General features: G+C 34.0%; 4 protein-coding genes and 1 long non-coding RNA gene across 7 annotated transcripts in view; all 5 read right to left on the reverse strand.

Moving 5' to 3' along the window:
* Positions 1-8,736, reverse strand: part of LOC133837600 (uncharacterized) — a 65,280-nt gene extending 56,544 nt beyond the window's left edge. For all 3 annotated transcript variants that reach the window (XR_009893835.1, XR_009893834.1, XR_009893833.1), the window contains exon 1: positions 8,560-8,736. This is a non-coding gene — a long non-coding RNA (uncharacterized LOC133837600). The remainder of the gene's footprint in view (positions 1-8,559) is intronic.
* LOC133850038 (uncharacterized) lies at positions 559-2,620 on the reverse strand. Its single transcript, XM_062285998.1, has one exon. The coding sequence runs from the start codon at positions 2,565-2,567 to the stop codon at positions 657-659; it is 1,911 nt and encodes a 636-aa protein (XP_062141982.1). The 5' UTR covers positions 2,568-2,620; the 3' UTR covers positions 559-656.
* LOC133850143 (uncharacterized) lies at positions 3,261-5,286 on the reverse strand. Its single transcript, XM_062286139.1, has one exon. The coding sequence runs from the start codon at positions 5,200-5,202 to the stop codon at positions 3,292-3,294; it is 1,911 nt and encodes a 636-aa protein (XP_062142123.1). The 5' UTR covers positions 5,203-5,286; the 3' UTR covers positions 3,261-3,291.
* Positions 6,093-8,092, reverse strand: LOC133850194 (uncharacterized). The gene has a single exon (XM_062286225.1). It carries the CDS (start codon positions 8,022-8,024, stop codon positions 6,108-6,110), a length of 1,917 nt encoding a protein of 638 aa, XP_062142209.1. The 5' UTR covers positions 8,025-8,092; the 3' UTR covers positions 6,093-6,107.
* Positions 8,737-12,269: 3,533 nt separating the features above from the next.
* Positions 12,270-13,218, reverse strand: LOC133850400 (uncharacterized). The gene has a single exon (XM_062286489.1). The coding sequence runs from the start codon at positions 13,092-13,094 to the stop codon at positions 12,372-12,374; it is 723 nt and encodes a 240-aa protein (XP_062142473.1). The 5' UTR covers positions 13,095-13,218; the 3' UTR covers positions 12,270-12,371.
* Positions 13,219-15,371: the final 2,153 nt, after the last annotated feature.

The following is a 15,371-nucleotide window of genomic DNA, read 5'->3' on the forward strand; positions in this document are numbered from 1 at the left end:
AAACATATTGTAATAATAAAGCTCATCATTACAATGGTAAATCAACTTTTTTAAAATAAATGATTTGATGTTCAGATAATACAAATTATAGTATATGATAGATACCTTAAGGATCTCTTGGGTGTTAGAGGGTATATTGGGCAATAAGCAAAATGAAAAATATTTAACAACATAATATAAATTATTAAATAAAATTAGATATTTTCTTGAATGGATATTGTTAAAAAAGTTTTCACCATTTTTAAATTAAATTTTAAACAAAGTTTGGAGTACATACAAGAACTAAATGATTTGGTAAATTTTCTTAATTTATACCATTTTGGTAAACCGTAAACCGCTTTACCTAGTGTAATCACTCTCTGTTAGTGTATAAAGCTAACACGACGGTGTCATAAACCATTTGACATTTATCAGTTCGTCAAATTGAAATGACGCGGAGCTCGGCTCAGTGAGTGACCGACAAAAGCAACGACAACGGCAACTGAAACTCAAACTGGAAATGGGAATGAATATGAAAATGAAAATGTGACTAGCGCGTGTCCAAAGCAGAGATCGAACTTTAAAGGGGCGATAACTTTGTCGCTTTCGAAATGCATTATGTCGCTTTATTGCAATGCTGAAATTTACAATTATATCGCAATAAAAGCTTATACGCATTACAAGCAATAGCAATACATCTCGACATGATAATCGTGAATGCAATGCGATTGATTGCCATATTTATTCGTACGCAACACGGGACCATTTAGCACCAGGACATCGCTCATAAAACGCACAATTCCTTCAAAGTTTCCTTTGCCAGGCGATGTTTGGACTCGTATCTTGACCTCAAAGTCCGTTTGCAAGTTGTTTGAATTGTGCAGCAGATACGCTTCATGCACCTCGGATAAGTGCAACGTTTGACACTTTGTGTAGCCGCTGATCCAAGTGTTGATGTTCTCCACAATAAAGCGAGCTGCTCGCTCTGATTTTTCATTCTTAGTTTCCATTTTCTTAAAACTCTGACACAGACAAAACGCAGAAGGAATTCCCGCCATTTCACAGTCTCGATTTTTGGGAATCGGGAGAAATAAACTTATTCCTCGAGGTATTTTATATGCCTTGATTTTCAGCAGCTCAGCACGACTCTTAATTTCCACATCTCGAATTTGTTGCAAGTCCGTTAAATCTTTCAGTGTGGCATGCATATCAAATGTGGTCACAAGTCGATGAGCATTTCTCCTCAGATTGATGGCAGCCAAGGGAAATTTCTTAGCAAACCATTTGGGATAAATGGCGATTAAAAGTGGCTGTGATTCTTCCAACATTCCCTGATAAGTGGCACGAAATGAACCATAACGCAATCCATGATCAGACATAAGAAAAACAAAAGTATTCTCTAAAATACGTTCCGATTTTAAGATATAAATCAGATGCTGATATTTCTTGTCCAAGAACTGTGCGTATTCGTAATAATCATGCACACCTTGAGATTGCCAGAAGAAGGAAAAGTGTGTCCCAGACTTTAAATGCGGCAACAATTTGTGTAGAAATTCATGTAGAATATCCGCATACTTCCGATTGCCAGTGCAGTGAATATCCTCCTGTTTATCGATGCTATATCTGCAATACTTATCGATTTCCAGCATTGCTGTTCGCAGATAAAAATCAGTTGGTGACTTATTAAATCCCCATTTGCCATAGTTGAATGTGCCGCCAATAAAAGTATCTTCAGCGTAGCTCGTATTAAATCCAGCAGCCTTGAAACGCTTCCAAATGAAATCGCATTCATCGTAATCGTGTTTGCCTATGTAACACTTTTCCTCCAGCTCAACATCATTCAATCCACTAAACAAAGGCACCAAATTCGGATAAGTATTCCTTCCAACACGATTATAACCCCAGAACTCGACGTGTGGCAAAGTTTCTATCGTTGCATCCAACAATGGCATCGATCTCAAGAAATGCAAATGCGAAAGCGAATCGATGCCAATGATCATCACAGATAAACGTTTCTTTGGAAAAGTTTGAGGAGGTTCTTCACTTGGAGGTGGTATAAAAAAATGCACATCGTGGTAAACTGTTTTATTTCCTATGCCAAAGCATTGAATCCTTATAACTGTTGCTCCACTTTTCACCTCAATCAACTCCTCAGTTAATTCAAAGTTTGTGGGATGCGAATATTTATTCGAATTGTCATCGTATCGCTTCACTCTTCGGTATTCGCAATGCACATCAGCAATTCTTTTAACTTCGCAAGCATTGAGTATTTCTTTAGGTGACATGGATAAAACTAGATAATTTCTTCCATTGATTGTCTTGGCATCAAATAGTTTGAATTTCGTGCATTCCAAAGGCTCCATTTGACCGAAATATGATAAAGCTGTTTTGGAAAATGGATTCATGGCGAGCATGTGACATCCTGAGGTGTTCAGGAAATATCCTTCCATGAAATGATCCCGTCTTGTGGCATCGAACAACACTGAGTTTATTTTGAAGTACAGCAGAATGCAAATTGCAATCGACAGCAGACATATTAAGCGCCATTTGTTAGCGCCGATTGTGTAATTTTTGTTTGTTTTTGTCATTTTTTTTTTTTTTTTGATTTTTGTTAGAACAGCAAAAACTGAGACTACTTGATAGCAAACTTGTTACATTACTTTAAAATTATATATTATATATTATTATATATTATAATTGTAAGTTCTGAATTTCTGAGTTTAAATAAAAAGTAAATAGTTTTAAAAAGGTTTTCTCATAACTAGAAGATTTCAAGATTTGCAATGTACTTTTCAATCTTTAATAAAAATATTCTTGAATCAATATTTTAATATTAAAATAAAATATTTTTAATCTTAAAATGCTAATTCAGTATAAAAATCTTGATTGAAGCTTTTTTTATTATCTACAAATCTTATTTCAAGATTGTATTAACCTAATAATCTAATTTAAAGACTTTTTTGTAGGATCGAAAAATTCGTAAATCAAAATTTTTCAATGTAGATTTTGTTCTATCTATGTATAAGAAATTAATTCCAATAAATATTAAAGCAATGTTGTCTTAAAGTTTAATTAAAAATCAACAATTATTAAATAGTTTGTGAAAACTATAATGTAACATACTTCAAACATCATTATCATTATTTTTTAAGAGGTGTTTCAGAAATGTTATTTTAAGATCGAAAAATTAGCATTTCCAGTTTTCAAAACATTATTTTTCTCTCTGTGTATCATCCCCAAATTCCACTTACAATGTAAGCAAACCAAGTTGCAAATTAATAGTTGTTTTCATATTGAAATTTTAATATTCCTTCAACAATAACAATACATTTCAATTTGATAATTATGCTGCACACAATACGATTGATTGCCATATTTGTTGATGCGAATTATGGGTCCATTTAGCGCTAGAGAATCTCTCGCAAATGTTGTCGTCCCTTCAAAGGATCCACCTCCTGGCAACGTACTCAATCGCACCTTAACTACAAAGACTTCTTCATCATTGCTTCTCTCCAGTAAATAAGCATCTTGCAGCTCCTTCAACTCCAAATGATGACATTGCGGAAAATTCCTCAAGAGGTAATTAATGTTTTCCACAACGAACTGCGCAGCTCGCTGAGATCTTAAATCAGTTGTGGCTATTTGATTAAGTTTATGACAGAGGCAAAACTGCGCTGGAATGTTGGCCAATTGACAATCGCGAGATTCTGGAATTGGCAGAAATAAACTAATTCCTCGAGGCATGTTCTGACCCAATTCCTGTAGATGCAAAGTTCGTTCTTCAATTTGATCGTTCTCTAAAAGTTCCACATTTGTTAAATCCTTGAGAGTTGCGTGCAAATCAAAAGTTGTGACAAGACTATGAGCATTATCCTTTAAATTCGTCATAGCTAAGGGATACAAAGTCTCAAACCATTTTGGATAAATGACAGTCAAAAAAGGTTGCGATTCCTCCAACATTCCCTGATAAGTAGCACGAAAAGCGCCAAAACGTATTCCATGATCGGACATCAAAAAAACCAAAGTGTTGCTTAAAATATGCTTCGATCGCAGACGTTTCAACAGCTTTAAATAGTTCGTGTCCAAGAACTTGGGATACTGAAAATAATCGTGAACTCCTTGAGTTTCCCAGAACACGGAGAAATGTGGTCCTGTTTTCAAATGCGGCATCATTTTGTAAATGAATTCATGATGAACATCCGCATATTTGCGACTTGCCGAGCAGTGAACATATTCATCCCGATCGATGCTATAGCGAGTGTGTGAATCGATCTCCAGCATCACAGGACGAAGATAATAATCGGTTGGCGCTGCTATGAATCCCCGTTTGCCATAATTAAAAGTGCCTATGACACTATTATCCTCCGCATAGCAAGTATTATAGCCAACTGCCTTGAACTTTTGCCAGATGAAATCGCATTTATCATATCCGTATTTGTTGCTATAACAATCCTGTTCCAATTCCGTTTCATTCTGTCCACTAAAGAGAGGAATCAAATTCGGATAAGTGTTGCGTCCAATGCGATTATAACCCCAGAACTCAATGTGCGGCAAACCTTCTATATAAGACCGTAGTAAAGGCATTGTTCTCAGATATTGCATGTGAGAAACTGAATCGATGCCCAAGATCATAACAGATAAGTGTGCCTTGGGTAGAGGATTTACTTTCGGTGCTGGCAGCAAGAAATGCACATCGTGATAAACACTTTTATTTCCAGGTGCAAAACACTCAATTCGTACTATAATCGATCCACTTTTGAGCTTGATTTGTCTCCTCTGTTTGCTTAATTGAAATGTTCCACTTTCCGTGTATTTATTGACATTATCATTGATCCGTTTGACCATCTTGTAGTTGCAGCTAATATCAGAAATCCTATCCACAGCGAAAGCTTTAAGTATTTTCTTTTCTGTCATCGATAAAACCAAATAGTTCTCATCATTTATTGTTTTGGCTTCGAGCAGTTTTTTTTTACTGCATTTCATGGGCTGAAAAGGTTTCAAATGTTCAATCGCCGTCTTGGCAAAAGCATTCAGAGCGAGCACATGACATCCTGAAGTGTTTACGAAATATCCTTCCATGAAATGATCCCGATCGCAGGCTGCATCGAATAACACCGTATTCAACTTGAAGTAGAGCAGAATGCAAATCACAATTGCCAGCAGACATATTAAACGCGCCTTATTCTTGCCGATTATTGTGTAATTCTTCTTTTGTTTTATCATTTTAGTTGTCTTTTAGCAATAAACGAATAGCAAAGCTTACTGTGTTGTATGAAAACTCGAATAAAATTTAAGTGTTGAGTAATAATCAAATTTTGCTATACAGTAGAAGCTTATAAATAAGATTTCTTCAAAATTCAAATTTTTAAGAAATTTGAATTCAAGTTTTTGGATTAATTGAAGTAAAAATGGAAGTATTGTGGTACGTAATGTGGAACAATTAAGAGAAAGTGTGTTATTATTCTTAAGATATACCAAATAATATACCGCAAAAATACTAAAATATACCTAGGCCATATTTTGTATACTCATTTATGGAACAATTGGGAGAAAGCTCGATGTTATTCTTAAAATATACCAAATAATATACCGCAAAAATACTAAAATATGCCTAGGCCATATTTTGTATACTCATTTATGGAACAATTGAGAGAAAGCTTGATATTATTCTTAAAATATGCCAAATATTATACCGCAAAAATACTAAAATATACCTTGGGTCATATTTTGTATACTCTTTTAAACGAAAATTGAAAACAGCCTTGATTATAGCTCAATCTCTTACGGACGGACAGACAGACGGACAGACAGACAGACAGACGGATATAAGGATGATATACATATGTTATCGATGATATTTATTAAGAGAGAGGTTGTAATTTAAACTTGAAAAAGTAAAATAAAAATAAAAGAAATCACTACTATTGAAAGTAATTTTTAGTGAAATTAAATAAAACTCATAATTAAAGATTACAGAATTGTTTGATTGAGCGAAAAATTCCTTAAGCTATGGACGAAACGAAATGCTGAATGCAAAATCAATAATTATGGAGCAATTCATTTCCATCAAAGTCTGGGAAGCAAAACAAATATATCAACAAATTTTTTGTACTAAGCTATCAAATTGTTTAATGCAGCGAGCAATGACAATACATTTCAATTTTATAGTTCTGCACACATCGAGATTGATTGCCATATTTGTTGATGCGCAGCACAGGGCCATTGAGTGTTAAAGAATCCTCAAAAAACACAGCTGTACCTTCGAACAAACCTTTGCCTGGCATTGTTTTCAAACGCACTTTGACGCCAAAGCTCTGCTGATCGTTATCCTGCCTGATAAGATAAGTATCCTGCACCTCTTCGAGCATCAATTGCGAACAAAGCGAATAATTACTCAATATAATATTTATGTTATCAACCATAAAGCGAGCAGCTCGTTCGGATCTTTTATCTGTAGACGAAATCTGATGCAACTTGTGACAGAGACAAAACTGAGCTGGAATGCTGGCCAAGTGACAATTCCTGATCTCTGGTATCGGAAGAAATAAACTTATACCCCGAGGTATTTTCGACCCAAGTTGTTGCAACAAAGTTGTTCGATTTTTTACATTTTCATTGCTTAGTAAATTCAAGTTCGTTAAATCCTTGAGGGTGGCATGCAAATCATAAGTTGTGATGAGACTATGAGAATTCTTTTTTAGATTAGACATGGCTAAAGGATAAGCAGTTGCCAACCACTCTGGATAAATTGCTATCAAAAGCGGTTGCGATTCCTCGAGCATTCCTTGATAAGTTGTCCGAAAATCTCCGTATCTCAAGCCATGATCGGACATAAGCAACACAAGCGTTGAGCTTAAAATGTTCTCCGTTTCAAAGAGTCTCAATAAGCGAAAGTAATCCTTATCAATAAGAGGGGAATAATTGAAATAATCATGTACTCCCTGTGTTTGCCAAAAGAATGAAAAGTGCGGTGATTGTTGCAAGTGTGGCACGAGTTTCCTTATGAATTCATAGAGAACATCGGAGTACTTGCGATCTCCACTGCAATTGATGCTCTGTTCTCTCTCAAGTTCGTAGGTTGTGTGACCATGAATTTCCACCATCACAGGTCGCAAATAAAAGTCTGTGGGAATCTTTTTAAATCCTCCCTTTTGATAATTAAATGTGCCACCGATATAAGTATCTTCACCAAAGCTCGTAGTATAACCAAAAGATTTAAAGTGCTGAAAGAGCAGTTGACACTTGTCGAAATTCTTTCCGTCATTATAACAATCCTTTTCCAATTCGGTGGTGTTCAAGCCACTAAAGAAAGGTATCAAATTTGGATAGGAATTGTCACCAACTCGATTATAACCCCAGAATTCCACATGTGGCAATAATTTGATATAGGTGCGTAATAAAGGCATCGATCTTATGAAATGCAGATGCGAAATGGAATCGATGCCAAGTATAAGCACAGAAAGTTGCTTTTTCCGCCTCATTTGTTTTGTTTTTTTGTCTAAAGGAGCCATAAAGAAATGTACATCGTGATAAAGTATTTCTTTCTGAAGCCCAAAACATTTAATTCTTATGATTGTCGCTCCACTCTTCACTTCGATTTGTCTTCTTCTCTTGCTCAATGAAAAAGTCTTCTTCTTGCTATATTTATTTAGTTTATCGGTAATTCTTTTTATAACATTGTATTCACACTTTATATCGGATATTTTCTTTACTCTATAAATTCGAAATATGCTTTTTCTCTTCATCGGTAGCACTAAGAAATTTCTACCATTTATTGTCTGCGCTAATAACAGTTTCTTTTGGGTACATTTATACGGTTTCAGTTTGCTTGTGTGCGCCAAAACTTTTCTCGAAAATGGATTGAAAGCTGATACTTGACAACCCTTAGTATTCACAAAATAATCCTTCTTGAAAAACCTCTCGCTAGTATCCTTGATAACATAAACATATATTTTGTAGTAGATTACAAAAAAGCATAATATTGCAGTTAAATACAGCCAGCGAACTTTGTTCAGTTGAAATATTCTTTTGGGGAATTTTATCATATTTATACATTTTTTTACACATTCAATTTGATAGATATTTCAGAAAAATTCGATGTGTAAGGAAAAAATATTTAAATATAATTAATTAGATTCTTAGTAGCAAATCATACTCCAAGCAGTTAGATCTAAGCAAATTTTATGACCTACACAAAGTATTTACATAAAAGCCTCAAGTTGACACATTTGGTACATTTTAACTAAGACTGGGACATTTTTTGTATTCTCTTGTGTTGATTGGTACATTCTTATTGAAAATGTACCAAAATTGGCATGCCTAAATTATTTCCATATGACAGGCAAATCACTGCTGTTAAAAGTTTTCTAAGCGACACAAAGGCACATACATACATATAAAATATCAAGAGAAGCGCTCTCAATAATGTTGAGTCTCTTACCCTCTCTTACTGCTTACTTATTTTCTGCATTGCATTGCCTGTAGTAACATGCCAGCTTACAAACAATACGTATATAAAAGGGAGCATTGCATACATACATATGTTACAAACGTACATACAAAGAAAAAAACTGTACTCACATATTTTTTGGTAAAGCAAATGCAAGCACGCTGTTATTAATTACGCTGCGACTAATTCAATTGATGCAAAGTTCATCACATAACACTTTAGTTGCACACACAATAATTAACTTTGTATTTGCATTAAGCGAGTACAAAATAATAAATTTTTAACAAAATTTAACACTTCACTTTCACTTCTCACAATAGAAACAAACTGATCGAAGGTTTCTTTTGCACGCAAGCACTTAAGCAATGCCAAAGCAAGAGACGAGCTTTCTAGCTGTGCCCTTCTTCTTACACACATTACGTACAAATGTACATATGTATGTAAGTAGGTAAAAGGAAGGCAAAAGAACACACGTATGTAAATGCACTTGTTGTTGGAGCTTCGAATTTGGTGTGTGTATGTAACATATATGTGTATGTATGGCTGTTGTTGTTTGTTGACTCGTGCTTAGAGTTTGGTGTACGTATATATGTATATTCGTATCTTTGCTGGTATGTGTATGAGTGACCTTTGAGTCAAGCAGTGCACTGCAGACTGCAGTGGCTGCCTGTTAAGAATACAGCGTTTACAGCTGTTAAGTACATAGCCATGTATGTAAGATGTTTGTGTAACTCAACAGAGCGCTGTTAGAAGTGTGGCGTCGACTTCTGTTAAGTTCTTTGATCTTAAGAAAATGTACCAACAACAAGTGAGGGGAAATAGTAAGGGGGAAATTCTAATTAGTTTACAGTGCCGTATTAAGCCCAGCAAAAATTGCTCGCTTTTTGAGGCGAAATAATCTCGATGCAGAGATTAAATAGAAAATTAATTAAAATTATGCTGGTATTAAATAATTGAATAACATAATTCTTTGTGAGTGTGAGAATATTAGATAATGCGACGACCCACGTATTACTGCTCTACACTCTAGTTAGACCTTTATGGGGAAATTAATTAAAATTGACAATTATAAAGAACTAATGGAAAAATTGCCGAAAAATAAATGAATTAAATTTTTTGGCCAGCAACAACAACAACAACAAAAATGGAAACAATTGAAATAGTTGATCCCACGCAACGATATGACAACAAATAAAATGCATTATATTTTTTGGTTGGCTAACAACTAATAAATAAGGGAACAACTAAATGCGATACGAAAAATACTTTGTGCAATTGTTCTAAATAAATAATAAGCACAACTGTACAACAAATGTGCGAGTGTTTGTATGTGTGTGTGTGTTCATTTGAATTATAAAATCTAATCACCTTTGTTTAAAATTTAATGAACGCAATAATTTCAGAGGATTTGCAGCCGCCCTCATACGGAAATCAGCGATGCTGTCCAACGGAAAAGGGAAGTAGGGAAGTAGGGGGTCTTAGTAATTGGTGACAGCCGCGTTATATTTGAAGCCAGTAACCAAATAGTGTGCTAACCATAAAAATTAAACAAAATTGCGTCGAGAAACAAAACAAAACAAAGCAGCGAACAAAAACTAAATACAAAAAACAAATAAAACGGATTTGTATCTGTTAACGAAAATCTCACCTCTAACCATCTAATAAAGCCAACAAAAAAAGGTAAACAAATTAAATAAACGAAGTTTTAATACACTAGCTAATATTTTAAACTTAAATTTAACTGCTATCTTAAGTTAAATTATATTACCAATATTAAAACAGTTTTAAATACATTTCAAATTTATTGTGAATTAAACTTTTTTAATTTTTCATGGTACTCATCACTTTTTAGTGTATCAAAACTATGTAAAGCAAACAAAAGAAATATAATTTTATGTTATTTATCGAATGCAAATAACGAGTTTACAACAATTGCAAAAACAACAACGAGATAGCAACAACAACAACAACAACACGTTGACAACAACAAATATTTAATGCATTCATAAAAATCGCACAATTTATTTAACAAATTATCCATTTGAATGCTATTCGCTTTGTTTTGTCAAATGAGGTTAATTTGTGTTCAACCTGTCATCCTGGCTTCTCTTTTCTTTTTTTTGCACCCTTCTATGTCTGTCTCCCCTCTTCTTCTTCCCACTCAATCTCACTTCTCACTCACTTCTCAGTTTTCTCTTTTTTCCCGGGGAATATGTTGTTTCGTTATCTAACTGTTTAAATACTTGTATATCACATTATAATGCTGCTACGAAACTGGTTCCTGTTCTTTTTTTTAAGTTTTAGTATTTTTTTTAAATATTTAAAAAAAATTATAATATTCGATATTTTTATATGTTTAAAATATATATAAATGTTAAAAGATTTAAGATTGATTTTAAATAATTTTCTTTTTTGGTAAATGATTCCTACAAAAATTGATAAAAAAAAAAAAAAAAAAAAACATCTTCTTAGACCCTTTGAATGTAAATTTAGTATATTTTGCACTGATTGGTATATTTTGAATGTAGTTATGTTGTAATATACCAAACATAGCCTCCAGAAGAAGCCTTCTTTTTAGTATTTTCTTTTACTGTTCTTTTAACCTTTCTATTTTGAAATTTGTATTCTTTTAATTTACTTTTCAACGCTATTAAAGAGCTTAAAAAGTTGTTCATTATTCAAATGAATTCTTCACTCAATTGTCAAGGATTATTTGTTACTTTTTCCTTTAAACTTTCAGCTGTAAAGTGTACAACATATGGTAAGCAGATTTTTCTATATAGTTCTATATAGTACTTGGTTGATTCATGCTATTGATTTTCTTGGCTTGTTCTTTCTGTCGAGTCAAATGCAGACGAGAGTTATGCAATCCAAAATAATTGTGGTGCACTCAAAAGCTGACTGAATCAATGAGTGTGTGTGAGTGTTATATGAGTGTGTGAGTGTTGTGTATGAATGTGTGTGTGTGTCATATAAATGTGTGTGTGTGTGCGTGTGTGCATTGTGCGTTGTGCCGTTGACGTTGTCATCAAAATAAAAATTAATTATGCATTCTATGGGCTGCATTTGAATTGCTTTTGTTGTTTGTTACTGTCATTTCTATTTTATTCATTGTTGTTGTTAGTATAATTGTTGTTGTTGTTGTTGTTGCTGCTGCCTGATGCATTTTGTGCGGGATTAATGCGGCATTAAAGCCGACTCTCGACTCCAAACTCCAACTCCAACCAAAAATTCGCAATTGCGTTTGGCGACTCTTTTTAGCATTTTGGATCCGATAAGCGTTGGGCGCAAATAAATTACAAATATAATAATTAAGCAGCATTATTTTTGACAAAACAAATGTCCGATTAGTTGCCACGCCCACCCCAGCCCACTTTCCCGCCTCCCTTCTCTCTTCGTTTGCTATCGCAGTAAAACGCATTTGTGCATAGGAATTAATTACGCATAATGACAATTTGATAAAATTGAAAAATTACATTTTATTCAAATTGATTTATTGTAATTACAAATTCTATAGAACAATGCGATTTTGTTGCCTCGTGCTTCGTTCTGAATTTTCATTTAATTCGATAACTAATCGATAGATACTCTACACGACAAATTAAACTCCACAAAGAATAAATATAAAAAGTAAGTCAACATAATAATAGTAAAATATGTAGAAGACTTTTTTATTGAACCATTGTAGAAATTCTGATTTGCGTGATATGCGCGAATTTATCGATGTTATCGTTACTATCGAAACTACTTTATCGATAGTAAGTACTTGAAAAATTACTTTTTATTTAAATTGATTTATTGTAATTACAAATTCTATAGAAACAATGCGATTTTGCTGCCGCGTTGTGAATTGTCATTTAATTCGATAACTAATCGATAGCTACTCTAATCGACAAATTAAACACGCTACCCCAAAAAAATATGAATACAAAATAAAGTAAACTTAATAATAGTAAAATATGTAGGAGACTTTTTGCTTAAGCCACTGTAGAAAACCTGTTTTGCGGGCTTTTCGAGCATTTTTCGCTGTTATCGGTACTATCGAAACTACTTTGCCGATAGTAAGCGTTTGTTGCACTTGCTGCGGTTTCTCCACTTCGATTACAGAAATGGAAACTGATTGATCAATCACTTGAGCCACTTCTTCCGCTTTAGCTTGCTCTTCTTCCATCTCCGTCTCTTGCTCCTCTTCTTCTTCGATAACTGTGTGCAACTTGTAATCGATCATGGGATTCTCGGGACGCACACGAACCAAAATATCGCCAGCGTAGCCAATTTTCTGGCCATCGTAGCTCAAAGCTATTTCACAATCCGTGATGTTTGCATACTTCAGATACATGAAATTTGATTCAGTGAATATTCTATCGATCACTTGTCCGATATCCACGAAGAAACTATAGACGAGTCCCACGTGATCCAAGTGATATCCGCTCACTGAAATCCAGAAGAAATTCTCTTGTATTTCAATCTTCTTCTTGGAGTTCTTCACGTTCTTCTTCTTCTTGCTCAGTCTATCGGTCTCTGTGCCGATATCAGACATCGATATTCTCTGCTGTTGTTGTTGTTGCTGTTGTCGCTGAAAGAACTCTTCGTTGAAGCCGCCCAAAAATTGTTGATGATATTGTTCACGCGACTGCATCTCAAAGTCCTTCAGATACGACGCCATTCTATGACTTTGGACTATTGCTATTTAATTTCTAATTTTACGGAATTATTCGGAATGGGAAAGTAAAAAGAATCCGACAACATGAATGTGCTGGGAATATTGAAGGTGGAATATTTTGACAACTCTGTCAAGGTTTAGAATTAAAAGTTAAATATTTTGGCAACTATTTCAAGGTTCAGAATATCAAAATAAATGAATTGTAAATGAATAATAAAGGAAAGTTGTATGTATGAAAAAAAAAGACCAGTTACTACATTCAAAAACATTCGTCTTAAAAATTATGTTCTTAAATTAAGGTCACTTTAAGAAACATATTTTTAAACGACGAACATTAGTCTGTAAAAAGACAAATTCTCAAAATAAGACGAAAAAATATTATATTTGGATTATTACTCTAGCTTTGTAATGTAAATTAATATACTGGTATATTTTTAGTTTGAATAATAAAGAGATATACGAAATTTAAATTAGCTTCATATGTAATATAAAATAATATACTAGTTGGTACATTTTCAGTGGTACACTAATAGTTGGTATAATTTAAAAATACTTAAAAAAAACAGTACTCAAAAAATACTTAAATAAAGCTAAACACAAATTTCTAATTGAAATACAAAAACATAAAAAAAATTGTGCTTAATCGAAAAAATAAAATCTTTCTTATAAATGTACTTTTTATTAATGCTTACGATAAAATATTATACTTGTTAGTATATTCAAAATACTTCAGAAAAAATACTACAAAAATACTTAAATTAAATAAAATTAAATTGATAATTGAAATGAATAGAATATTAAAAATTATACTAAATAAAAAAAAAAATTAAAATCTTTTATATAAGAATACATATTTTAATTTCATTTTAAATAGCATGAGAAAACAGGTTATTATATTAAAAAAGAAATGAAATTATATTATAAGAAATTTATAGACATTTTACTTGAATATTTCATATTCTATTTATAAAATTTCTTAAATTTTTCTGAAATATTTCTTCAAAAAATGTTTTCAACCAAACAAAACTGGAGGAAATTGCACTCAGTTAATTTAATTATTTCTTTTCCGACAAAGAACAATGGCAGCAAAAAGATGATGGAAAACTGCCTGCTAAATATTGACTGAATAATATTGAAAACATTTCGAATTATCGGCGAGATCAAAAGTGGACTTTATTTACGCATAATTTTATGGAATTTACGATCTGAATATTTTTGAAGAGGAAGAAGCAACAAGTTCAAAGGGGACTCGAAAACAACGAAAAAGAGAAATAGAGGGGGAGAGAGAGAAAGAGCGAGTGAGAAGTCAATAAAATATTAAAAATTAGCTTGATAAATATGTGTGGCAATCGGCCGCCAGAGGGCGCCACTGAGTGGGCTAGAATTTGTTGGTTGGGTGGTTGTTGCCACCCACAAAGTGAAAAGAAAGCATCAAAGGCGCCGACTGCGGAAGTGTCTTTCAATTGGACCAATTGGAAATCGAGATGCTGGCCAAGATTAAAGGCGGCTTCCTCTGTGTGGACTTCAAACGGAGTCGCTGACGAACCTGTTGCTTATGAACTCAACTGAATTGTTTCAATTGTTCAGTATTTAATATATCTGCTCTCAATTTGTTTATTTGTTTGTTTTGTTCGGCGGCGGCGCCCTTTGAACTCGCAACTCTATTGAACTCAGGTGTGAACTGACGAATCCAACCAGAATCCAATTGAATAGTGTGTGATGCTGCCAATCAGAAGGTGTTAATCATGCGCGAATCATAATTCTTTAGATCAAAGTGCATAACAATTCGACAGCTGCTTAAATAATATGAGCGATTCGATAATTAGCTGTGATCTATCGATAAAAACGCTTGAGATCCAATAAGCATCTAGTTAGGCGCGAAGAGATCAAGCAGATGCTTGTGCGAAAGCGAGACAGCTGTTTAGCTACAATGCCAAGTGGAGTCTAACTAGAAAGCAAGACTACCGACATGCTTATTGGAATTGTGAAAACTTAACACTTGCCAATTAGCTTTGTAATACCCACGCTGTACAACTCTTTCTTATTAGCCGCATTACACAAACAAATGCCCACTCTAACAGTTTGTTGACTGTGTAGCGGGGTGAAGTGCTTGGAGGTCGCCGGCGCTGCTGCAGTCGCTGTTGGCGTCGCTGCCAACGTTTGCCGGCAAAGTTTGCACATGCAGCGCGTCTGTATTTGTTTGTCAGAAGAGCGCCAACAATAACAACACGTTGTCTGACGCTCTCGCTGCGCTGTACACTGCTCTCAGCGTGAGCGTAC

The sequence above is a fragment of the Drosophila sulfurigaster genome, chromosome 2L, assembly GCF_023558435.1.
Source record: "Drosophila sulfurigaster albostrigata strain 15112-1811.04 chromosome 2L, ASM2355843v2, whole genome shotgun sequence".
NCBI lineage: Eukaryota > Metazoa > Arthropoda > Insecta > Diptera > Drosophilidae > Drosophila > Drosophila sulfurigaster.

Excerpts from the sequence above, each read along its gene's own strand:
- LOC133850038 (XM_062285998.1), bottom strand. The coding sequence starts at position 2,567 with ATGACAAAAACAAACAAAAATTACACAATCGGCGCTAACAAATGGCGC.
- LOC133850143 (XM_062286139.1), bottom strand. The coding sequence starts at position 5,202 with ATGATAAAACAAAAGAAGAATTACACAATAATCGGCAAGAATAAGGCG.
- LOC133850194 (XM_062286225.1), bottom strand. The coding sequence starts at position 8,024 with ATGATAAAATTCCCCAAAAGAATATTTCAACTGAACAAAGTTCGCTGG.
- LOC133850400 (XM_062286489.1), bottom strand. The coding sequence starts at position 13,094 with ATGGCGTCGTATCTGAAGGACTTTGAGATGCAGTCGCGTGAACAATAT.